Here is a 25,147-nt window from a genome sequence, read left to right on the forward strand (position 1 = left end):
CCCCTCCAGAAATTTGAAGCTGGAGTACACTTTAATAGATTTCTGCTGCAATCTATCAAAATTCAGTTTGCCATGCAGTGGCAAAGCACTGCCTGATTGAATTCCACCCAGATTGCGTTTGATTAGCTTGACACTTTGTGCCATAAGCAACCCGTCTGTGGCTAGCTATAATTTAATCTTACGCATAATAAGAATGAAGCAATTGAGAAAATGTTATGTTGGATGGCATTGCAAAAAATAATAACAAATATCCTGGTTGCTAACAGAAGAACCTACTGAGAATCTTGCTTCATGTGCTGTTCTACTCTATTCCTGAAGGTGGCTCAACTGCACCACTCATGAAACCGAACCATCCAGCTTGCCTATAATGCTGTGTGCTGCTATCCTTCTCCTCATTAGGTATCAGGATCAGCACTGATGACTGCTTCTAAGGGAGCAAAAGGGCTTGGAGTTGGCTCTGGTTGTCTGCAGATGAAGCAGACTCTTCTGGCCTGTGGAGGACCTCTCTGGGCTACACGTTCTCCACTTGGATAATGAAGAACCTTGGGGGAACACTGTGATTTCACTCCACTCTGCACACCTCTTGGCAGCAGAGATGACCAGAGTCAATGGCTCTAGTTTGGACACCTTGGTGGGGAACCAGTGCCTCTCAGGCAGTGAGGAGCAATTTCAGCACTTTGGACAGTTCACTCCGAGTGTCTCCATCCTCTTAGCTGTGCTGATGATCTTGATGGTGCTTGCCACCGTCCTGGGCAACGCTCTGGTCATCCTGGCTTTTGTGGTAGACAAAGGGCTTCGAACGCAAGGCAATTTCTTCTTCCTCAACTTGGCCATCGCGGATTTCCTGGTGGGTGAGTGTCCAAGCCTTCTTGAATTAGTCTGTGGGCATCCCTAAAAATGCTCTAAAACTGTATCAGTTGTGCACAAATCATTTAGTGAGTCAGTGTTATTACAAATTGCCTTTCTATATAAACTTGCAGCCAGCCAGTATTTTTTCTCTAAAACTAAACATAATCTTGGGATTAATCTGGGAACACACTTGCTACAGTTGTGCAGAGGCAGGGAATACACGTGGAGGGGTATCTTTTCCCCACGATACCCGGGTCTCCGTCGTACTGCGATCACGTTGACAATCGCATTTTCTGCCTACAATTTTTCAATACTTTTACCGAGATTTTTCGGATGCAGCAGAATACTCTTTAATTGCGACCTCACGCGTTGTGCGGGAAAAAAGCAGAAAGCTGTGCAATTTAAAAAAACACATGGAAAAACGCAAATCGAGAATAAATGCTAGCCATGCGTGTTTTGCAGCGAAACACCCACGGTTCCAGCAAGCGTATTCCCTACCTTAGGGAAATGCACGCCAACCGCGCAAGTGATTAAAGTCAATGAGCCACTTGAGAATGGGCAGTTTTTGCATTCATCTGTATTCCATTTTCACATTTTTTTCTGCGTAAAAAAAAATCACACAACCTTCTGCTTTTTTTCCGTAGTCCATTTCTTATTCCATTGTATCTTGTAAATTTCCAAAAAAAAACAAAAATGTGCCTGAATTGAGGGGGCTATGGAGGCTGCAATATTTATTTCCTTTTCAACAATACCAGTTCCCTGGCACACCTGCTGATCTATTTGGCTGCAGTACTGTCTGAATTGCACACCTGTAACAAGCATGCATCTATTCTAGTCAGACTTCGGTCAGAAATCTTTTATCTGCATGCTTGCTTGGTCTATGGCTAAGGCTGCTTTCACAGTGGGACGTTACAGGCGCAGGTTAGAGCAGCCTGTAACGCAGCCCACCGCACAGCAATGAAAAATCAATGGGCTGTTCACAGCGCCCACGTTGCGTCAATGCGTTTGAGTATAACGCTGCATGTTAAATGAAAGTGCAGCGTGCTGTGCGTTATACTCGTATGTAGCTGCGTTAGAATGTTTGCACATGCTCAGTAATGTTTTTGGTTTTTTTTAAGTGCCGCATGCAGCGTTTTTGTTCGATCCGTATGCATCAAACAGTACGCATCAAGAGACGCATAACGCAGTTCAATGTAACGTCCAACTTCAAAGCTAACATACGTTGCATCAGGGGCACGTTATGCGACCTTAACGGCGCATCAAACCCAACGTCTTAGTGTGAAAGAGCCCTTAGTATTCGAGGCAGAGGATCAGCAGGACAGCCAGGCAACTGGTATTGTTAAAATGGAAATAAATATGTCAGCCTCCAACCCTGTCAGTCCAGGTGCCCTTTAAAGAGACACTGAAGCGAAAAAAAAATATGATATAGTGAATTGGTTGTGTACTATGAATAATTACTAGAAGATTAGCAGCAAAGAAAATATTCTCATATTTTTATTTTCAGGTATATACCGTAGTGTTTTTTCTAACAATTGCATCATTCTATAATATGTGCAGATTACACAACACTCAGCATTCAAAATGATTCTTTCAGAGCAGTCTGTGAAGTAATGACCTCTCCTCTAGCAGAGAAAAAGTAAACAGTTCACTTACAGTTGAGATAATAAAAGTCAGATAACAGCCCTCTCCACCACTAACTTAGTCAGAGAGCTTAATGGCTTGTTTGCATAGAGATAACAACTGGAGTTTCTCAACTCTTCCTGTACTGGACACAATTACACGGATGTATCTGATCTTAATGTTTTATTTCTTAGCTGTGCTACACATACAAATCATAATATCATCATTTTTTTTTCGCTTCAGTGTCTCTTTAAAGCCTACAAGCTGTTCTCTGTAGAAAAGACTGCCCAGATATTTCCATCTACCTGCATGAGTAATTAATTAGCTTCCAGGAGCAGGAGCTATTGTTACTCATTTTTACACCTGCTGTCACTAAGTTACTGGCAGCAAGTTTGAGTATGGGAGTCATTTAGAGAGTTTTTCCTTTTTTTTATTCACCAGATGTAGGAGGGGGTGGATATGGAAGTAGTCGCTGCTTAACTGGCCACACACATTACGTTCCAATCACATCAAAGCTGCCCTTCATAAATTCCCAATGAAGACCTGATCATGAGTTTTAAGCAGAGATCCTCCAACCTTTATCTACTGAGACGCTCTACAGATTGTCCCAAAACTCTCTTCATAGTGCTGCTGATCACGCCTTTCCAGTCACTGTCTCTCCCCTTCTCTCTCTCTCTATCCACCCTTCTATCTCTTTCCTCTTCTTTCCCCTCTCATTCTCTCCTCCCTTCTCTCCTCTTTCTCTCTCTCCTTTCATGCTCAACCCCTATTCTAAAGGAAGATACCAAACGCTGCTCAACCCTTGTTCTAAAGCATACATGTCAAACTACGGCCCGCGGGCCAAATCTGGCCCTCAGAGCTATCAGATTTGGCCCTCAAGGGGTTTCCCCACTTTTCATTATGTTTGGCCCACTCTAGAGAATCAGGGAAGCTATATTGGAGGTGAAGCCCTAGTACACCAGGGAAGTCATATGGGGAGGTAGGGGGAAAGCACTAAACACCAGGCATCTGTATAGGGGAGGGAGGACCACTAGACACCAGGGAACTGTATAGGAGTTGGAGGGGGGCAATTAGACACCAGGGAACTTTATAAGGTGGCCAGTAGATATTGAGGTCCCAGTGGTCAATTTTAGCCCACTATGTATTTGAGTTTGACAATCCTGTTCTAGAGGACGGTACCAAACACTAGGGGTGCTCGGAAGCACCACTTCCAGATTAGAGTGGTTTTAAATTAGGCTTCACCCGCTTCCGATTCGATCGTAATCGTACTTACGGATAGAATCGGAGTTCTGATTCGAATGCGGTTACGAGTCGGAATTTCGCATTACATCCATAATCACAAGATGGAATTCTTAATTACTTTAGCAGTTAATAGCAAAGCCCCTGTATGTGCTAGAAACACCAAATCTGCATGTTTGTTAAGAAGAAAAGTGGGAACAAAGGGAAACAAAAACATAAGACCTTATAGTTTTTGAGAAAATCAAAGTTAAAATTAGAGGAAAAAAGGCTTGATTTAAATGCGGTAAAACGACAGTTAATGTATCAGCATGTACATAAATGTATTCATTTATTTTTTTATTTTTTTTATATGTTCTGAGTGTGGGAAATATTGGCTCCAACGTTCCCCATTGGTCTGTTAACAGACCAATGGGGATCAAGATAAAACCCACACATTTTATTTAATTTATTACAACATTTAAATGATATCCCTAGTACAATGTATGGTAACAATATTTTATTTGGAAATAAAGGTGTACCATATATACTCGCATATAAGCCGACCCGCATATAAGCCTAGGTAAAATTAGGGTATACTGTAGTGGAAGCTATTGTCACAACTCGGGGGGGGGGGGGAGGGGGGGTATGTAATTTGGGCATCGGCTATTACCAGTGGATGAATTACCTCTTTCTTCTTCTAATTTTCAGTCTGGAGCTATTCAAATCCAGACTGAAAAGCCACCTGTTTAGCCTGGCATTTCCAGACTTATAAAATTCTTCCTCTGTACCATGATGGTCGGAGCCATGCTTATGCGCTTTGAGTCCCATGGGAAAAAAGCGCTTTACAAATGTTAGTTGTTGTTGTTGTTGTAATTTAAGCTCCTGCTATCATCGGCACCCAAACTAGTCTCTGAGCACCGCTATAACCATTATGGCCTATGGTGGCACCCAAATGATTGGTGCAGCAATAACTTTATCACTAATCACACTGAATTGATCTATATCTTGTTTTTTTCCGCCACCATTTAGGCTTTCTTTGGGTGGTACATTTTGCTAAGAATTATTTTCTTCTAAATCCATTTTAACAGGAAGATTAAGAAAGAAATGGAAAAAATGTATTATTTCTCCGTTTTTGGCCATTATAGTTTGAAATTAATACATGCTACCATAATTAAAACCTATGTATTGTATTTGCCCATTTATCCCGGTTATTAAACCATTTAAATTATGTCCCTATCACAATGTATGGCACCAATATTTTATTTGGAAATAAAGGTGCATTGTTTCCATTTGCATCCATCACTATTTACAAGCTTATAATTTAAAAAAATTATAGTAATATACTCTCGACATCAATATTCAAAAAGTTTAGACCCTTAGGTAACAATTTGTGTTGTTTTTTGTTTGTTTTTTTAATTGTATTTTTTTATTTATTTTTTTAATTAAAAATTTGATATGGGTAATTTTTGGTGTGGGAGGTAAAAAGTTCATTTTACATGTAATATTATGTTTTTATTTAATTAAAAAAAAAAAACGTGAGTGTAACTTTACTATTTGGCCACAGTCAAAAAGTCCTGGAAGCGAACACTTTCGCTTCCAGGAAGCTTTAGGAGGACTGGAAACTTTTTTTTCCGCAGAAAGACCGCGGCCTCTTATAAGAGGCCGTCCGTTTTTCTGCCGAGGACTTAGATCAATGAATGGGAGCTATGTTCCCATTCATTGATCTCGGGGCTAACAGGGGTCGGCGGGAGTGTGCGCGTGATCCCCCGCCCAGCGCAGTGGCAGCAGGGCAGTCTATCTGGACGAATATATCTGTCCAGATAGATAGACTTAAGTGATTGAAAGGAAATAAATGTGGCATCCTCTTTATCCCTTTCACCTCAGGTTCCCTTTAAAACTAAACAGAATCTATAAGAAATAAAGCAATGGTGTTTATAAAGAGAAAACTATGGTACATAAATGAGATGGGCTGTCACTGTTTGTCTTTCTCCTCCTCAGGTGGGTTCTGCATCCCCCTGTACATCCCCTACGTTCTGACCGGTCAGTGGACATTCGGGAAGGGCTTGTGCAAGCTCTGGCTGGTCATGGATTATCTGCTATGCACTGCTTCTGTCTTCAACATCGTCCTCATCAGCTACGACAGGTTCATCTCCGTCACCAGAGCGGTAAGAGGCCCAGGACACGATTTATAGTTTTTGTGGCCCTAGGCCAAGTATGTTGTGGCTCCCCTTTTTAGTGCTGCAGTGCCCCCCATTCCATGTACAGACCCTTGTGTGTATCATTTATGTACAGCAGCCCCCTCCCATTCCATGTACAGCTACCTGTGTGTATCATCCATGTACTGCAGCCCCAGCCATTCCATGTTCAGCCCCCTATGTGTATCATCCATGTACTGCAGCTCCGCCCATTCCATGTACAGCCCCCTATGTGGATCATCCATGTACTGCAGCCTCCTACCAGTCCATGTACAGCCCCCTGTTTGTAGCATCCATGTGCTAGAGCCCCCTCCCTTTCCATATGCAGCCCCCTGCGTGCATCATCCATGTGCTAGAGCCCCCTCCCATTCCATATGCAGCCCCCTGTGTGTATCATCCATGTACAGCCTCCTGTGTGTATCATCCATGTACTGTAGTCCCTTCCATTCCATGTGCAGCCCCCTGTGTGTAACATCCATGTACTGCTGACCGTTTCTTTCAGGAACAGCTACCGTGAGCATCAGTTCCTCTTTCATATGTAGTAGTAACCAAACTTTCATGTCCAGGTGTCCCCTTCTCTCTTCTATTCTTCTATTCCTGTCTGTGAGGAGGAGATAGCACTGTGTCACTGTGGATTCCCCCTATCTGCTGTGGAATACTGTGACATACTGTGCAGCGATTGTCACTGTGGATTCCCCCTGTCTATGGAATACTGTGACATACTGTGCAGCGATTGTCACTGTGGATTCCCCCTGTCTATGGAATACTGTGACATACTGTGCAGCGATTGTCACTGTGGATTCCTCCTCTCAGTCTGTGGCATGTTGTGACAAACTGTGCAGCGATTGTCACTGTGGATTCCCCCTCTCAGCCTGTGGAATACTGTGACATACTGTGCAGCAATTGTCACTGGGGATTCCTCCTCTCGGTCTGTGGAATACTGTGACATACTGTGCAGCGATTGTCACTGTGGATTCCTCCTCTCGGTCTGTGGAATACTGTGACATACTGTGCTGCGATTGTCACTGTGGATTCCTCCTCTCAGGCTGTGGCATGCTGTGATGTAGTGTGCAGTGATTGTCGCTGTGGATTCCTCCTCTCAGACTGTGGCATGCTGTGACATACTGTGCAGCGATTGTCACTGTGGATTCCCCCTCTCAGCCTGTGAAATACTGTGACATACTGTGCATCAATTGTCACTGTGGATTCCTCCTCTCAGTCTGTGGCATGCTGTGACATAGTGAGCAGTGATTGTCACTGTGGATTCCTCCTCTCAGTCTGTGGCATGCTGTGATGTAGTGTGCAGCGATTGTCACTGTGGATTCCTCCTCTCAGTCTGTAACATGGTGTGACAGTGTGCAGCGATTGTCACTGTGGATTCCTCCTCTCAGTCTGTGGCATGGTGTGACATACTCTGTAGCGATTGTCACTGTGGATTCCCCTTCTGTCTCTGGCATGCTGTGATGTAGTGTGCAGCGATTATCACTATTGACTTCTCCTTTCAGTCTGTGGCATGCTGTGACAGCGTGCAGTGTTTGTCACTGTGGATTCCTCCTCTCAGTCTGTGGCATGCTGTGACATAGTGTGCAGGGATTGTCACTCTGGATTCCTCCTCTCAGTCTGTGACATGCTGTGACATAGTGTGCTGCGATTGTCACTGTGGATTCCTCCTCTCAGTCTGTGGCATGCTGTGACATAGTGTGCAGCGATTGTCACTGTGGATTCCTCCTCTCAGTCTATGGAATACTGTGACATACTGTGCAGCGATTGTCACTGTGGATTCCTCCTCTCAGTCTGTGGCATGTTGTGACATTCTGTGCAGCGATTGTCACTGTGGATTCCCCCTCTCAGCCTGTGGAATACTGTGACATACTGTGCAGCAATTGTCACTGGGGATTCCTCCTCTCAGTCTGTGGCATGCTGTGGCATACTGTGCAGCGATTGTCACTGTGGATTCCTCCTCTCGGTCTGTGGAATACTGTGACATACTGTGCAGCGATTGTCACTGTGGATTCCTCCTCTCAGGCTGTGGCATGCTGTGATGTAGTGTGCAGTGATTGTCGCTGTGGATTCCTCCTCTCAGACTGTGGCATGCTGTGACATACTGTGCAGCGATTGTCACTGTGGATTCCCCCTCTCAGCCTGTGAAATACTGTGACATACTGTGCATCAATTGTCACTGTGGATTCCTCCTCTGTCTGTGGCATGCTGTGACATAGTGAGCAGTGATTGTCACTGTGGATTCCTCCTCTCAGTCTGTGGCATGCTGTGATGTAGTGTGCAGCGATTGTCACTGTGGATTCCTCCTCTCAGTCTGTAACATGGTGTGACAGTGTGCAGCGATTGTCACTGTGGATTCCTCCTCTCAGTCTGGGGCATGGTGTGACATACTCTGCAGCGATTGTCACTGTGGATTCCCCTTCTGTCTGTGGCATGCTGTGATGTAGTGTGCAGCGATTATCACTATTGACTTCTCCTTTCAGTCTGTGGCATGCTGTGACAGCGTGCAGTGATTGTCACTGTGGATTCCTCCTCTCAGTCTGTGGCATGCTGTGACATAGTGTGCAGGGATTGTCACTCTGGATTCCTCCTCTCAGTCTGTGGCATGCTGTGACATAGTGTGCAGCGATTGTCACTGTAGATTCCTCCTCTCAGTCTGTGGCATGCTGTGACATAGTATGCAGCGATTATCACTGTGGATTCCTCCTCTCAGTCTGTGGCATGCTGTGATGTAGTGTGCAGTAATTGTCACTGTGGATTCCTCCTCTCGGTCTGTGGCATGCTGTGATGTAGTGTGCAGTGATTGTCACTGTGGATTCCTCCTCTCAGTCTGTGGCATGCTGTAATGTAGTGTGCAGTGATTGTCACTGTAGATTCCTCCTCTCAGTCTGTGACATGCTGTGATGTAGTGTGCAGTGATTGTCACTGTGGATTCCTCCTCTCAGTCTGTGGCATGCTGTGATGTAGTGTGCAGTGATTGTCACTGTGTATTCCTCCTCTCAGTCTGTGGCATTCTGTGATGTAGTGTGCAGCGATTGTCACTGTGGATTCCTCCTCAGTCTGTGGCATGCTGTGACTTGGTGTGCAGTGATTGTCACTGTGGATTCCTCCTCAGTCTGTGGCATGCTGTGATGTAGTGTGCAGTGATTGTCACTGTGGATTCCGCCTCTCAGTCTGTGGCATGCTGTGACATAGTGTGCAGCAGATGTCACTGTGGATTCCTCCTCTCAGTCTGTGGCATGCTGTGATGTAGTGTGCAGCTACTGTCACTGTGGATTCCTCCTCTCAGTCTGTGGCATGTTGTGATGTAGTGTGCAGCGATTGTCACTGTGGATTCCTCCTCTCAGTCTGTGGCATGCTGCGACATAGTGTGCAGTGATTGTCACTGTGGATTCCTCCTCTCAGTCTGTGGCATGCTGTGGCGTAGTGTGCAGTGATTGTCACTGTGGATTCCTCCTCTCAGTCTGTGGCATGCTGTGATGTAGTGTGCAGTGATTGTCACTGTAGATTCCTCCTCTCAGTCTGTGACATGCTGTGATGTAGTGTGCAGTGACTGTCACTGTGGATTCCTCCTCTCAGTCTGTGGCATGCTGTGACATACTGTGCAGCGATTGTCGCTGTGGATTCCTCCTCTCAGTCTGTGGCATGCTGTGATGTAGTGTGCAGTGATTGTCACTGTGGATTCCTCCTCTCAGTCTGTGACATGCTGTGATGTAGTGTGCAGTGATTGCCACTGTGGATTCCTCCTCTGTCTGTGGCATGCTGTGACATAGTGTGCAGCGATTGTCACTGTAGATTCATCCTTTCAGTCTGTGACATGCTGTGATGTAGTGTGCAGTGATTGTCACTGTGGATTCCTCCTCTCAGTCTGTGGCATGCTGTGATGTAGTGTGCAGTGATTGTCACTGTAGATTCCTCCTCTCAGTCTGTGGCATGCTGTGATGTAGTGTGCAGTGATTGTCACTATGGATTCCTCCTCTCAGCGTGTGGCATGCTGTGATGTAGTGTGCAGCTACTGTCACTGTGGATTCCTCCTCTCAGTCTGTGGCATGGTGTGACATAGTGTGCAGTGACTGTCACTGTGGATTCCTCCTCTCAGTCTGTGGCATGCTGTGATGTAGTGTGCAGTGATTGTCACTCTGGATTCCTCCTCTCAGTCTGTGGCATGCTGTGATGTAGTGTGCAGTGATTGTCACTGTGGATTCCTCCTCTCAGTCTGTGGCATGCTGTGACATAGTGTGCAGGGATTGTCACTGGGGATTCCTCCTCTCAATCTGCGGCATGCTGTGATGTAGTGTGCAGTGATTGTCACTCTGGATTCCTCCTCTGAGGCTGTGGCATGCTGTGATGTAGTGTGCAGTGATTGTCACTGTGGATTCCTCCTCTCAGTCTGTGGCATGCTGTGATGTAGTGTGCAGTGATTGTCACTGTAGATTCCTCCTCTCAGTCTGTGACATGCTGTGATGTAGTGTGCAGTGATTGTCACTGTAGATTCCTCCTCTCAGTCTGTGACATGTTGTGATGTAGTGTGCAGTGATTGTCACTGGGGATTCCTCCTCTGTTTGTTTTTTGAAACTACAAGGGCAGCTTGTAGACTGTCAGGTCTCCCCTAGAAAACACAGAAAGTTGTAAATACCTTGCACTGAAGGAAGTTAGGAAAGACCTGTTTATTTCTTTACCTGTAGAGGGTCAATCTAACCAAGAAAACCGGCCTCTACCAGAACCTGAAGATGCTTACATCACAGAGGAACTGATAAGAACTTAGGAGCCAGCTGTACGAAACTTAGTGGGATTGGTGCTGGTTAAAATATGAACGTCCCAAGATGACAATCCTTATAATGACACATTCTGAGATATGGAATTGTTACAAAAGATGATAACTACACAGTGTTAGATATGTATGAATTCAAGAGACCATGATAAGTGACAAGTTGTTGACTTGTCCACCGGCCCTCAACCAATTCTTATAACATTAATCTGAATATTTATATAACGCTTTTCTCCTGTTGGACTCAAAGCACTCAAGAGCTGCAGCCACCGGGACGCGCTCAGGAGGCCACCTCCTTACTGACCCTAGCCAGGATTTGAACCCTGGTCTCCCATGTCAAAGGTTGTGCCCTTAACCAGTACACTATCCAGCCACACTATCATTAAGAGACTGCTGAGCTGCAGTTTTAAACACAAAGAGGTTGATTCACTATCACTATAGCTCCCCTTACTGTACGCTTAGTGTGCCTTATCAGAGTTAGCATGCCTTATCAGAATTAACGTGTCATAGTTAATATGCCTTATCAAAGTAGCATAGCGAGAGCTACGAACTTATGCCCGCTAATTGGCAATGACGAGAGCTCCACTCATCCTGCCCTGAGCCTCTGCAGGACCAATCACTTTAAAGGACATTTCCCCGCAATTTGATTGGCCCAATAGGCTGCCGGTCACTTGACAGGAAACATGCCAGGCAGCCTATTGGGCCAATCACAGTGCAGGGATAATGTCCTTTAAAGTGATTGGACCCGCAGGGGCTCATTGCCAGTTAGCAGGTATAAGTTCATAGCGCTCGCTATGCTACTCTGATAAGGCATGTTAACTCTAATAAGGCACGCTAATTCTGATAAGGCACACTAAGCAGGCAGTAAGGGGAGCTATAATGATAGTGAATCAACCCCAAAGAGTCATTCTTTTACCAGTTGCCTGGGAATGGCTGGCTTGGGACCTCTTCCAGATCCCCCATGCCTCATATTAATGATGATGGGATAGGCAAAGTAGTCTGCAGAGCTTACACTCCAGTAAAATCACACGTTGTCATCTGAACAAGAAATGTGAGAACAAGATGCAGCTATCTACATAATCTCAATATATTTATTGCAAAAAGCACTGATGTGCAATGCACAGAACGTTCTGCGTTGTTAATTAATGCAACTGTACAGTCATATGCCTTAAAAAAAATGGAGGGCTGAGTCAAGGCTTTAACCCCTGCTTTGCTGCTGGCTCTCCGAGACCTGCAGCGCTGCAAAAATGCCACAAGAAAGGCGAGTTTAAACAGCATGTCTTCACAGGGAGAATGACAAATCCGCTCTGTTACCTGTCAGAGCCTCCCCAACATGGAGAGAGAGGGAGGCTGGCTGGCTGCCATCCAGCTTAGCAGTCACCGCTCTGTTACCTGTCAGAGCCTCCCCAACATGGAAAGGGAGGGAGGCTGGCTGGCTGCCCTCCAGCGTAGCAGTCACCGCTCTGTTACCTGTCAGAGCCTCCCCAACATGGAGAGAGAGGGAGGCTGGCTGGCTGCCATCCAGCTTAGCAGTCACCGCTCTGTTACCTGTCAGAGCCTCCCCAACATGGAAAGGGAGGGAGGCTGGCTGGCTGCCCTCCAGCGTAGCAGTCACCGCTCTGTTACCTGTCAGAGCCTCCCCAACATGGAGAGAGAGGGAGGCTGGCTGGCTGCCATCCAGCTTAGCAGTCACCGCTCTGTTACCTGTCAGAGCCTCCCCAACATGGAGAGAGAGGGAGGCTGGCTGGCTGCCATCCAGCTTAGCAGTCACCGCTCTGTTACCTGTCAGAGCCTCCCCAACATGGAAAGGGAGGGAGGCTGGCTGGCTGCCCTCCAGCGTAGCAGTCACCGCTCTGTTACCTGTCAGAGCCTCCCCAACATGGAGAGAGAGGGAGGCTGGCTGGCTGCCCTCCAGCTTAGCAGTCACCGCTCTGTTACCTGTCAGAGCCTCCCCAACATGGAGAGGGAGGGAGGCTGGCTGGCTGCCATCCAGCTTAGCAGTCACCGCTCTGTTACCTGTCAGAGCCTCCCCAACATGGAGAGGGAGGGAGGCTGGCTGGCTGCCCTCCAGCGTAGCAGTCACCGCTCTGTTACCTGTCAGAGCCTCCCCAACATGGAGAGGGAGGGAGGCTGCCTGGCTGCCATCCAGCTTAGCAGTCGCATTTCTGTAACCTTTTAAGATCTGAAAGGCTGTGAAAAATCTGTTAGGAAGGTAAACAATCATTTAATCTGAGGAAAAAGGAAATCCTGCCAACATATTAACAATATGCGATACTGATTTTTTTAAATCAAACCAGTTACAAAACATAAAACTACCTCTTTAGAAACACCAGGTACCAGGGCCGGATTTACCATAAGGCACTGTAGGCCAGTGCTGGGACAAGGTCCTCCAGCACCCAAGGCTGAGACACTACAGTGCGCCCCTCCATCCCTGCCACACCAGCCGTCATACACTGATTGCTATGACACTAAGAGGCCCCTCCCTCATCCCTCCCACTCCAGCGTCACCCACTGATTGCTATTACACTAAGAGGCTCCTCCTCCATCCCTCCCACCCCAGCCGTCACACACTGATTGCTATTACACTAAGAGGCTCCTCCTCCATCCCTCCCACCCCAGCTGTCACACACTGATTGCTATTACACTAAGAGGCCCCTTCCTATCCCTCCCACCCCAGCCGTCACACAATGATTGCTATTACACTAAGAGGCCCCTCCCCCATCCCTCCCACCCCAGCCGTCACACACTGATTGCTATTACACTAAGAGGCTCCTCCCCATCCCTCCCACCCCAGCGCTCACACAATGATTGCTATTACACTAAGAGGCCCCTCCCCATCCCTCCCACCCCAGCGCTCACACAGTGATTGCTTTTACACTAAGAGGCTCCTCCTCCATCCCTCCCACCCCAGCCGTCACACACTGATTGCTATTACACTAAGAGGCCCCTCCCCATCCCTCCCACCCCAGCTGTCACACACTGATTGCTATTACACTAAGAGGCCCCTCCCTCCATCCCTCCCACCCCAGCCATCACACACTGATTGCTATTACACTAAGAGGCCCCTCCCTCATCCCTCCCACCCCAGCCGTCACACACTGATTGCTATTACACTAAGAGGCTCCTCCTCCATCCCTCCCACCCCAGCTGTCACACACTGATTGCTATTACACTAAGAGGCCCCTCCCTCATCCCTCCCACCCCAGCCGTCACACACTGATTGCTATTACACTAAGAGGCCCCTCCTCCATCCCTCCCACCCCAGCCATCACACACTGATTGCTATTACACTAAGAGGCCCCTCCCACCCCAGCCGTCACACACTGATTGCTATTACACTAAGAGGCCCCTCCCCATCCCTCCCACCCCAGCCATCACACACTCATTGCTATTACACTAAGAGGCCCCTCCCCATCCCTCCCACCCCAGCCGTCACACACTGATTGCTATTACACTAAGAGGCCCCTCCCCATCCCTCCCACCCCAGCCGTCACACACTGATTGCTATTACACTAAGAGGCCTCTCCTCCATCCCTCCCACCCCAGCCGTCACACACTGATTGCTATTACACTAAGAGGCCCCTCCCCATCCCTCCAACCCCAGCCGTCACACACTGATTGCTATTACACTAAGAGGCCCCTCCCCATCCCTCCCACCCCAGCCGTCACACACTGATTGCTAATAGACTAAGAGGCCCCTCCCCATCCCTCCCACCCCAGCCGTCACACACTGATTGCTATTACACTAAGAGGCCCCTCCCTCATCCCTCCCCCCCCCCCAGCTGTCACACACTGATTGCTATTACACTAAGAGGCCCCTCCCTCATCCCTCCTACCCCAGCCGTCACACACTGATTGCTATTCGATCGCGCTCCTGAAAAAAGCAATAGTTAAGAAACTGAACACTAGACTAACCCCCCAAAGCAGCTGGGGGGCTGTGACATAACATCTGGGAGGGAGAAGGCGCCCCAAAAAAATAGGTGGTGGTGGATGAACAGTATATCTACTGTATATTATCCAGACCTCAGATCACGGCGACTCCGTCCGCCCCTCTCTCCCTCCCCCCGTCTGCCGCTCGTCCCATCCTCCCGCACATCTACAAGCAGAGGGAGAGAGAGGTCTGCGGCTGTGCGCTCCATGGTGGCATCGCGAGGCATAGGTAAGCTGCTGCTTGTAGATCGGGGGACGAACCGGGGGTACAAGACAAGACAAGACAAATAACATTTATATTGCGCTTTTCTCCTTGCGGACTCAAAGCGCCAGAGCAGAGCAGCAGCCACTAGGGCGCGCTCTATTGGCAGTAGCAGTGTAAGGGAGACTTGCCAAAGGTCTCCTACTGAATAGGTGCTGGCTTACTGAACAGGCAGAGCCGAGATTCGAACCCTGGTCTCCTGTGTCAGAGGCAGAGCCCTTAACCATTACACCATCAGCCAACTGCCAGCCAACTGGGTAGGAGGAGGAGGGCAGCCCCTATACCTACCTACCTATACTGAAAGCCCCATACCTACCTACCTATCTATACTGAAAGCCCCATACCTACCTACCTATCTATACTGAAAGCCCCATACCTACCTACCTATCTATACTGAAAGCCCCATACCTACCTACCTATCTATACTGAAAGCCCCATACCTACCTACCTACCTACCTATCTATACTGAAAGCCCCATACCTACCTACCTATCTATACTGAAAGCCCCATACCTACCTACCTACCTATCTATACTGAAAGCCCCATACCTACCTACCTATCTATACTGAAAGCCCCATACCTACCTACCTATCTATACTGAAAGCCCCATACCTACCTACCTATCTATACTGAAAGCCCCATACCTACCTACCTACCTATACTGAAAGTCCCATACCTACCTACCTATCTATACTGAAAGCCCCATACCTACCTACCTATCTATACTGAAAGCCCCATACCTACCTACCTATCTATACTGAAAGCCCCATACCTACCTACCTATCTATACTGAAAGCCCCATACCTACCTACCTATCTATACTGAAAGTCCCATACCTACCTACCTATCTATACTGAAAGCCCCATACCTACCTACCTATCTATACTGAAAGCCCCATACCTACCTACCTATCTATACTGAAAGTCCCATACCTACCTACCTACCTATCTATACTGAAAGCCCCATACCTACCTACCTATCTATACTGAAAGCCCCATACCTACCTACCTATCTATACTGAAAGCCCCATACCTACCTACCTATCTATACTGAAAGTCCCATACCTACCTACCTACCTATCTATACTGAAAGCCCCATACCTACCTATCTATACTGAAAGCCCCATACCTACCTACCTACTTACCTATACTGAAAGCCCCATACCTACCTACCTATCTATACTGAAAGCCCCATACCTACCTACCTATCTATACTGAAAGCCCCATACCTACCTACCTATCTATACTGAAAGCCCCATACCTATCTACCTACCTACCTATACTGAAAGCCCCATACCTACCTACCTATCTATACTGAAAGCCCCATACCTACCTACCTATCTATACTGAAAGCCCCATACCTACCTACCTACCTATCTATACTGAAAGCCCCATACCTACCTATCTATACTGAAAGCCCCATACCTACCTACCTACTTACCTATACTGAAAGCCCCATACCTACCTACCTATCTATACTGAAAGCCCCATACCTACCTACCTACCTATACTGAAAGCCCCATACCTACCTACCTATCTATACTGAAAGCCCCATACCTACCTACCTATCTATACTGAAAGCCCCATACCTACCTATCTATACTGAAAGCCCCATACCTACCTACCTACCTACCTATCTATACTGAAAGCCCCATACCTACCTACCTATCTATACTGAAAGTCCCATACCTACCTACCTATCTATACTGAAAGCCCCATACCTACCTACCTATCTATACTGAAAGCCCCATACCTACCTACCTACCTACCTACCTATCTATACTGAAAGCCCCATACCTACCTACCTACCTACCTATACTGAAAGCCCCATACCTACCTACCTATCTATACTGAAAGCCCCATACCTACCTACCTATCTATACTGAAAGCCCCATACCTACCTACCTACCTATCTATACTGAAAGCCCCATACCTACCTACCTATCTATACTGAAAGCCCCATACCTACCTACATATCTATACTGAAAGCCCCATACCTACCTACCTACCTACCTATCTATACTGAAAGCCCCATACCTACCTACCTACCTATCTATACTGAAAGTCCCATACCTACCTACCTACCTATCTATACTGAAAGCCCCATACCTACCTACCTATCTATACTGAAAGCCCCATACCTACCTACCTATCTATACTGAAAGCCCCATACCTACCTACCTACCTACCTATACTGAAAGCCCTATACCTACCTACCTATCTATACTGAAAGCCCCATACCTACCTACCTATCTATACTGAAAGCCACCTACCTACCTATCTATACTGAAAGTCCCATACCTACCTACCTATCTATACTGAAAGCCCCATACCTACCTACCTATCTATACTGAAAGCCCCATACCTACCTACCTATCTATACTGAAAGCCCCATACCTACCTACCTATCTATACTGAAAGCCCCATACCTACCTACCTATCTATACTGAAAGCCCCATACCTACCTACCTATCTATACTGAAAGCCCCATACCTACCTACCTACCTATACTGAAAGCCCCATACCTACCTACCTATCTATACTGAAAGCCCCATACCTACCTACCTACCTACCTATACTGAAAGCCCTATACCTACCTACCTATCTATACTGAAAGCCACCTACCTACCTACCTATCTATACTGAAAGTCCCATACCTACCTACCTATCTATACTGAAAGCCCCATACCTACCTACCTATCTATACTAAAAGCCCCATACCTACCTACCTATACTGAAAGCCCCATACCTACCTACCTATCTATACTGAAAGCCCCATACCTACCTACCTATACTGAAAGCCCCATACCTATCTACCTATCTATACTGAAAGCCCCATACCTACCTACCTATACTGAAAGCCCCATACCTATCTACCTATCTATACTGAAAGCCCCATACCTATCTACCTATCTATACTGAAAGCCCCCTACCTACCTACCTATACTGAAAGCCCCATACCTACCTACCTATCTATACTGAAAGCCCCATACCTACCTACTTATACTGAAAGCCCCATACCTATCTACCTATCTATACTGAAAGCCCCATACCTACCTACCTATACTAAAAAAGCCCCATACCTACCTACCTATCTATACTGAAAGCCCCATACCTACCTACCTATACTGAAAGCCCCATACCTACCTACCTATACTGAAAGCCCCATACCTACCTACATATCTATACTGAAAGCCCCATACCTACCTACCTACAATTCTTCTGTCCTTCCTTTGCAATTCTCCTGTTCTTCCACTGCAATTCTTCTGTTGTTCTTACGGAACTCTTCTATCCTTGTTGTCACATCCCCACTGCTTTAATGAGGCCTTTCCATTGGTCCATTGCTTTAACTAATGGCAACACTCAACAGCAAAGTACAATACACCTCTGAAGGTATTTGGAGTCATCTACAGTGAAGGCTGTATGAATTTCTCCCTGAGCAACCCTATTGGTATACTGTTATAGACCAATACGGTTACTCCGTGGGAATTTCAAACAAAACAATCAAAAGAATCTCTCATCTATCTATCTTTCATTTCCCTTTTCTCCTTTCTTATTGTTTTCCTATTGGTGCCCATACACTGTACAATTTTCTCATTTTTCTTTCATTTAGAGAATTCAGGTCGATTATTCCATTAGATCAAATATACAGATTTTCAACATGTTCGAAGGGATTTTTATTGAAAAAATGCAATAATTGTTCATTTTTCTTGATTGAAAAAAATATTCGTTTTGACTATCATTCAATTTGATCATTTTGGTTGAATAAACGGGAAAATCGACCGTTTTGATTGTACCGTGTATGGGCAGCATAAATTTGACTTTCCTTCTACCTCTCTGCTTTCTGCGCCCCCCCCCCCCCCCCCCCCTTTCTAGTACTAGTTCTCTCTCTCTCTCTGTGACGTCAGCGATTAGCCCCCGCAATACCATTTCTAGTAACCAAATGCATCCAAACCCATAATTAGCATCTATCATCCGGGGGGACCTTTTCTCTGAGCAATTTGTAGCCTTTATATACAGGAAACGCGTAAATCTCTCCTTTACAACTAGCATTACATTAAGGACTAAGTAGCTTTGCAAATCATCCCATATAATTAATTTTGCCATTGGCAGTGGCAGCAGCGGAGGTGATTGTATTTAGAGAAATTATAGCCTTGGAAGAAATATTCTAAATTAGCTGCTTATTTCATCCGTTTGCTTTTATTAGCGACAACGTAAAAGTGCGAGCTTTTTCTAACCATTACTATAGTTTATAGTATATTTCCTAGTGAAACATTGGTTGTCCCACACAAAAAAATACGAGAAGAGTTTTGCTGATGCCAAACTTTGGGGAAGAGGATATAGAAAACTTCCTGTACCGCCTCTTCTCAGAAATGGGCAGCACCAGGGCCGGTTCTCTCATGAAGCAAGGTGAAACATTTGCATCAGGCGCAGAGATTACAGGGACGGCATGTTTGTACTGTGTTTACACTAACAGCATGCAGTCAGAGGGGGAGGAGAAGTGAGAGGAGAGCGAGGTGAAGAGGTCATCATTGGGGAAAAGCAGCTTGTTGTGCTATGTGAGGAGGCTGACAGTGAGTGTGGAGGAGGAAGGCAGGAGAGCATCATTGGGGAAAAGCAGCTTGTTGTGCTGTGTGAGGAGTCTGACAGTGAGTGAGGAGGGGGGGGGGGCAGGAGAGCAGCATTGGGGAAAAGCATCATGTTGTGCTGTGTGAAAAGTCTGACAGTGAGTGAGGAGGGGGAGGCAGGAGATCATCATTGGGGAAAAGCAGCTTGTTGTGCTGTGTGAGGAGCCTGACAGTGAGTGAGGAGGGGGGACGCAGGAGAGCATCATTGGTGAAAAGCAGTTTGTTGTGCTGCGTGAGGATTCTGACAGTGAGTGAGTAGGAGGGAGGCAGGAGAGCATCACTGGGGAAAAGCAGCTTGTTGTGCTGTGTGAGGAGTCTGACAGTGAGTGTGGAGGAGGAAGGCAGGAGAGCATCATTGGGGAAAAGCAGCTTGTTGTACTGTGTGAGGAGTCTGACAGTGAGTGAGGAGGGGAAGGCAGGAGAGCAGCATTGGGGAAAAGCAGCTTATTGTGCTGTGTGAGGAGTCTGCCAGTGAGTGAGGAGGGGGGAGGCAGGAGAGCATCATTGGGGAAAAGCAGCTTGTTGTGCTGTGTGAGGAGCCTGACAGTAAGTGAGGAGGGGGGACGCAGGAGAGCATCATTGGTGAAAAGCAGCTTGTTGTGCTGCGTGAGGATTCTGACAGTAAGTGAGTAGGAGGGAGGCAGGAGAGCATCACTGGGGAAAAGCAGCTTGTTGTGCTGTGTGAGGAGTCTGATAGTGAGTGAGGAGGGGAAGGCAGGAGAGCAGCATTGGGGAAAAGCAGCTTATTGTGCTGTGTGAGGAGTCTGACAGTGAGTGAGGAGGGGAAGGCAGGAGAGCATCATTGGGGAAAAGCAGCTTGTTGTGCTGTGTGAGGAGTCTGCCAGTGAGTGAGGAGGGGGGAGGCAGGAGAGCAGCATTGGGGAAAAGCAGCTTGTTGTGCTGTGGGAGGAGTCTGTCAGTGAGTGAGGAGTGGGGAGGCAGGAGAGCAGCATTGGGGAAAAGCAGCTTGTTGTGCTGTGTGAGGAGTCTGACAGTGAGTGAGGAGGGGGAGGCTGGAGAGCAGCATTGGGGAAAAGCAGCTTGTTGTGCTGTGTGAGGAGTCTGAAAGTCAGTGAGGAGGGGGAGGCAGGAGAGCATCATTGGGGAAAAGCAGCTTGTTGTGCTGTGTGAGGAGTCTGACAGTGAGTGAGGAGGGGAGGCAGGAGAGCAGCATTGGGGAAAAGCAGCTTGTTGTGCTGTGTGAGGAGTCTGACAGTGAGTGAGGAGGGGGGAGGCAGGAGAGCAGCATTGGGGAAAAGCAGCTTGTGCTGTGTGAGGAGTCTGACAGTGAGTGAGGAGGGGGAGGCAGGAGAGCAGCATTGGGGAAAAGCAGCTTGTTGTGCTGTGTGAGGAGTCTGACAGTGAGTGAGGAGGGGGGAGGCAGGAGAGCATCATTGGGGAAAAGCAGCTTGTTGTGCTGTGTGAGGAGTCTGACAGTGAGTGAGGAGGGGGAGGCAGGAGAGCATCATTGGGGAAAAGCAGCTTGTTGTGCTGTGTGAGGAGTCTGAAAGTCAGTGAGGAGGGGGAGGCAGGAGAGCATCATTGGGGAAAAGCAGCTTGTTGTGCTGTGTGAGGAGTCTGACAGTGAGTGAGGAGGGGAGGCAGGAGAGCAGCATTGGGGAAAAGCAGCTTGTTGTGCTGTGTGAGGAGTCTGACAGTGAGTGAGGAGGGGGGAGGCAGGAGAGCAGCATTGGGGAAAAGCAGCTTGTGCTGTGTGAGGAGTCTGACAGTGAGTGAGGAGGGGGGAGGCAGGAGAGCAGCATTGGGGAAAAGCAGCTTGTGCTGTGTGAGGAGTCTGACAGTGAGTGAGGAGGGGGGAGGCAGGAGAGCATCATTGGGGAAAAGCAGCTTGTTGTGCTGTGTGAGGAGTCTGACAGTGAGTGAGGAGGGGGAGGCAGGAGAGCATCATTGGGGAAAAGCAGCTTGTTGTGCTGTGTGAGGAGTCTGAAAGTCAGTGAGGAGGGGGAGGCAGGAGAGCATCATTGGGGAAAAGCAGCTTGTTGTGCTGTGTGAGGAGTCTGAAAGTCAGTGAGGAGGGGGAGGCAGGAGAGCATCATTGGGGAAAAGCAGCTTGTTGTGCTGTGTGAGGAGTCTGACAGTGAGTGAGGAGGGGAGGCAGGAGAGCAGCATTGGGGAAAAGCAGCTTGTTGTGCTGTGTGAGGAGTCTGACAGTGAGTGAGGAGGGGGGAGGCAGGAGAGCAGCATTGGGGAAAAGCAGCTTGTGCTGTGTGAGGAGTCTGACAGTGAGTGAGGAGGGGGAGGCAGGAGAGCAGCATTGGGGAAAAGCAGCTTGTTGTGCTATGTGAGGAGTCTGATAGTGAGTGAGGAGGGGGGAGGCAGGAGAGCATCATTGGGGAAAAGCAGCTTGTTGTGCTATGTGAGGAGTCTGATAGTGAGTGAGGAGGGGGGAGGCAGGAGAGCAGCATTGGGGAAAAGCAGCTTGTTGTGCTATGTGAGGAGTCTGACAGTGAGTGAGGAGGGGGGAGGCAGGAGAGCAGCAGTGTTTCATTTGACTTGCACAGCAGAAGGGAGGAGGTGGCACTGCTGTCCTGACTGAGGAGTTGAGCTGCAGCATGTCTCAGGTTATTGCATATGCTCCCTTGCTGGCAGAGATCATTAAATGAAGGAGAAATTCTACATGGTGATGGCGTAATAGCATTACATAACAAAACTCGCACTGATATTTATCACTAGCAGCAACATCTTTAGTACTAGCAGATGATCTCTGTGGAATGTTCATTTACTGAGAGTTCTAAAGCCAGTAGATAAGATATCTGGTCTCCCAGAATTCTATGGGGAGGAAGGGGTAGAATTTAGCATAATAAACAGCTTAGGCCAGGGATGTCAAACTCAAATACAAAGTGGGCCGAAATTGAACACTGGGACCAAGTCGCGGGCCATCCTCAATGTCTGGCCACCTTACAAAGGTACCTGGTGTCTAATGGCCCCCCTACAACTCCCATACAGTTCCCTGGTGTCTAGTGGTCCTACTCCCTCCCCGCTATACAGTTCCCTGGTGTCGAGTGGTCCTTCCCCCTCCCCTATACTGTTCCCTGGTGTCTAGTGGTCCTAACTCCCTCCCCTATACTGTTCCCTGGTGTCTAGTGGTCCTAACTCCCTCCCCTATACAGTTCCCTGGTGTCTTGTGGTCCTAACTCCCTCCCCTATACAGTTCCCTGGTGTCTAGTGGTCCTAACTCCCTCCCCTATACAGTTTCCTGGTGTCTAGTGGTCCTAACTCCCTCCCCTATACAGTTCCCTGGTGTCGAGTGGTCCTAACGCCCTCCCCTATACAGTTCCCTGGTGTCGAGTGGTCCTAACTCCCTCCCCTATACAGTTCCCTGGTGTCTAGTGGTCCTAACTCCCTCCCCTATACAGTTCCCTGGTGTCTAGTGGTCCTAACTCCTTCCCCTTTACAGTTCCCTGGTGTCTAGTGGTCCTAACTCCCTCCCCTATACAGTTCCCTGGTGTCTAGTGGTCCTAACTCCCTCCCCTATACAGTTCCCTGGTGTCTAGTGGTCCTAATTCCCTCCCCTATACAGTTCCCTGGTGTCTAGTGGTCCTAACTCCCTCCCCTATACAGTTCCCTGGTGTCTAGTGGTCCTAACTCCCTCCCCTATACAGTTCCCTGGTGTCTAGTGGTCCGAACTCCCTCCCCTATACAGTTCCCTGGTGTCTAGTGGTCCTAACTCCCTCCCCTATACAGTTCCCTGGTGTCTTGTGGTCCTAACTCCCTCCCCTATACAGTTCCCTGGTGTCTAGTGGTCCTAACTCCCTCCCCTATACAGTTCCCTGGTGTCTAGTGGTCCTAACTCCCTCCCCTATACAGTTCCCTGGTGTCTAGTGGTCCTAACTCCCTCCCCTATACAGTTCCCTGGTGTCTAGTGGTCCTAACTCCCTCCCCTATACAGTTCCCTGGTGTCTAGTGGTCCTAACTCCCTCCCCTATACAGTTCCCTGGTGTCTAGTGGTCCTAACTCCCTCCCCTATACAGTTCCCTGGTGTCTAGTGGTCCTAACTCCTTCCCCTTTACAGTTCCCTGGTGTCTAGTGGTCCTAACTCCCTCCCCTATACAGTTCCCTGGTGTCTAGTGGTCCTCCCTCCCCTATACAGTTCCCTGGTGTCTAGTGGTCCTAACTCCCTCCCCTATACATTTCCCTTGTATTCACCTCCAATATAGCTTCCCTGGAGGTCTAGAGTGGGCCAAACATAATGCAAGGTGGGGAAACAACTTGAGGGCCAAATGTATTGGCTCTGAGGGCCAGATTTTGCCCGTGGACCGAAGTTTGACATGTATGGCCTAGGCTAAGCCTCAGTGGATGGGAGGGCCTAAATAATCTCACTATCACAAAACGAAAAACGTTTACCCCCTGAAGTTAGGTTTTAAAATATATGCAAATATATGCAAAATTAACATCACACATTATTACTGATTTTTTTACTCAAGTTCTAAAGTTCTTTATTTTATTTGTTTCTATGGTCAGGTGTCCTACAGGGCTCAGAAAGGAATGACCAGAAATGCCATCTTCAAAATGCTGATTGTGTGGGTGGCCGCCTTTCTTCTCTATGGTCCCGCCATCATCAGTTGGGAGTACATTGCGAAGGCCACCATCTTACCGGACGGCGAGTGCTACGTGGAATTTTATTACAACTGGTACTTTCTCATGATCGCCTCCACGGTGGAATTCTTCACACCCTTCATCAGCGTCACCTACTTCAACCTGAGCATCTACATCAACATCAAGAAGAGGACCAAGATGAGGAACGAAGAGCTAGCTCAGGGTCACGAGCACTGTGAGATGACTTTCCAGCGAAAGAGGAAAGAACATCTAATATTTTTTGTCAAACCAGCTGAGAGACCCCACAGCGACTCTAAAAAACAAAGCACATGCCTGACCCCAACCGAGGTTTGCCCCGAAGCTCCGAGGACACAGAGGGTCCAAACTCACACGTTGGACTTCAACATCAGCCAGGATCTTCCGCCACTGCAAGTTGAAGTCCAAACCAGGAAACACCAAGACTGCTTCTACAAAGCGGTGGAGAACGCATGCGGTAACATAAGAACGGACATGGCCAGTAGCATCGCCAACCGATTTAGGCTTTCGAGAGACAAGAGGGTAGCGAAGTCTCTGGCCATCATCGTGTGTGTGTTTGGTCTCTGTTGGGCGCCCTACACCCTGTTGATGATCATCAGGGCGGCGTGCTACGGAACTTGCGTCCAACATTACCTCTACGAGATCTCCTTTTGGCTCCTCTGGTTGAATTCCGCCATTAACCCTATACTATACCCACTGTGCCACATGAGTTTCCGAAAGGCCTTCATGAAACTTTTATGTCCGGGGAAAGTGAAAATACACCCCCATATTTTTATGTAGCCATGAACTTGAGCCAGGGAATCAAATGCAATGGAATACACTAACGTTCTCTTGCCTCTATCAGCCTACCTGATCAATTATTCAGGTTTCAATCATTTCAGTGGTGTAAACGTTCTGAGATAACACGTTAACTGGGGAGCCTGTGGATGGAATATTCACGCGGCCGTGACATTAAACGGTACAGTCTCGGGATCCGTGCGTCTTTTGAACCGTGAGGAAGCCCATTTCACCATTTGGGCCCCCCAGCCATCGAATATATTACAGGTTAAACACCTGAGCTAATCCTATTTCACCTTTCCACCTCA

The 25,147-nt window shown here is 47.7% G+C and overlaps 1 protein-coding gene across 1 annotated transcript; it reads left to right on the forward strand.

The window, feature by feature from the left end:
* The first annotated feature begins 595 nt into the window (after positions 1 to 595).
* On the forward strand, positions 596 to 24,939 carry LOC137538635 (histamine H3 receptor-like). The gene is made up of 3 exons (XM_068260912.1): positions 596 to 851; positions 5,686 to 5,852; positions 23,952 to 24,939. Exons 1-3 carry the CDS (start codon positions 596 to 598, stop codon positions 24,840 to 24,842), a joined length of 1,314 nt encoding a protein of 437 aa, XP_068117013.1. The 3' UTR covers positions 24,843 to 24,939.
* Positions 24,940 to 25,147: the final 208 nt, after the last annotated feature.

This window comes from Hyperolius riggenbachi, chromosome 11, assembly GCF_040937935.1.
Source record: "Hyperolius riggenbachi isolate aHypRig1 chromosome 11, aHypRig1.pri, whole genome shotgun sequence".
Lineage (NCBI taxonomy): Eukaryota > Metazoa > Chordata > Amphibia > Anura > Hyperoliidae > Hyperolius > Hyperolius riggenbachi.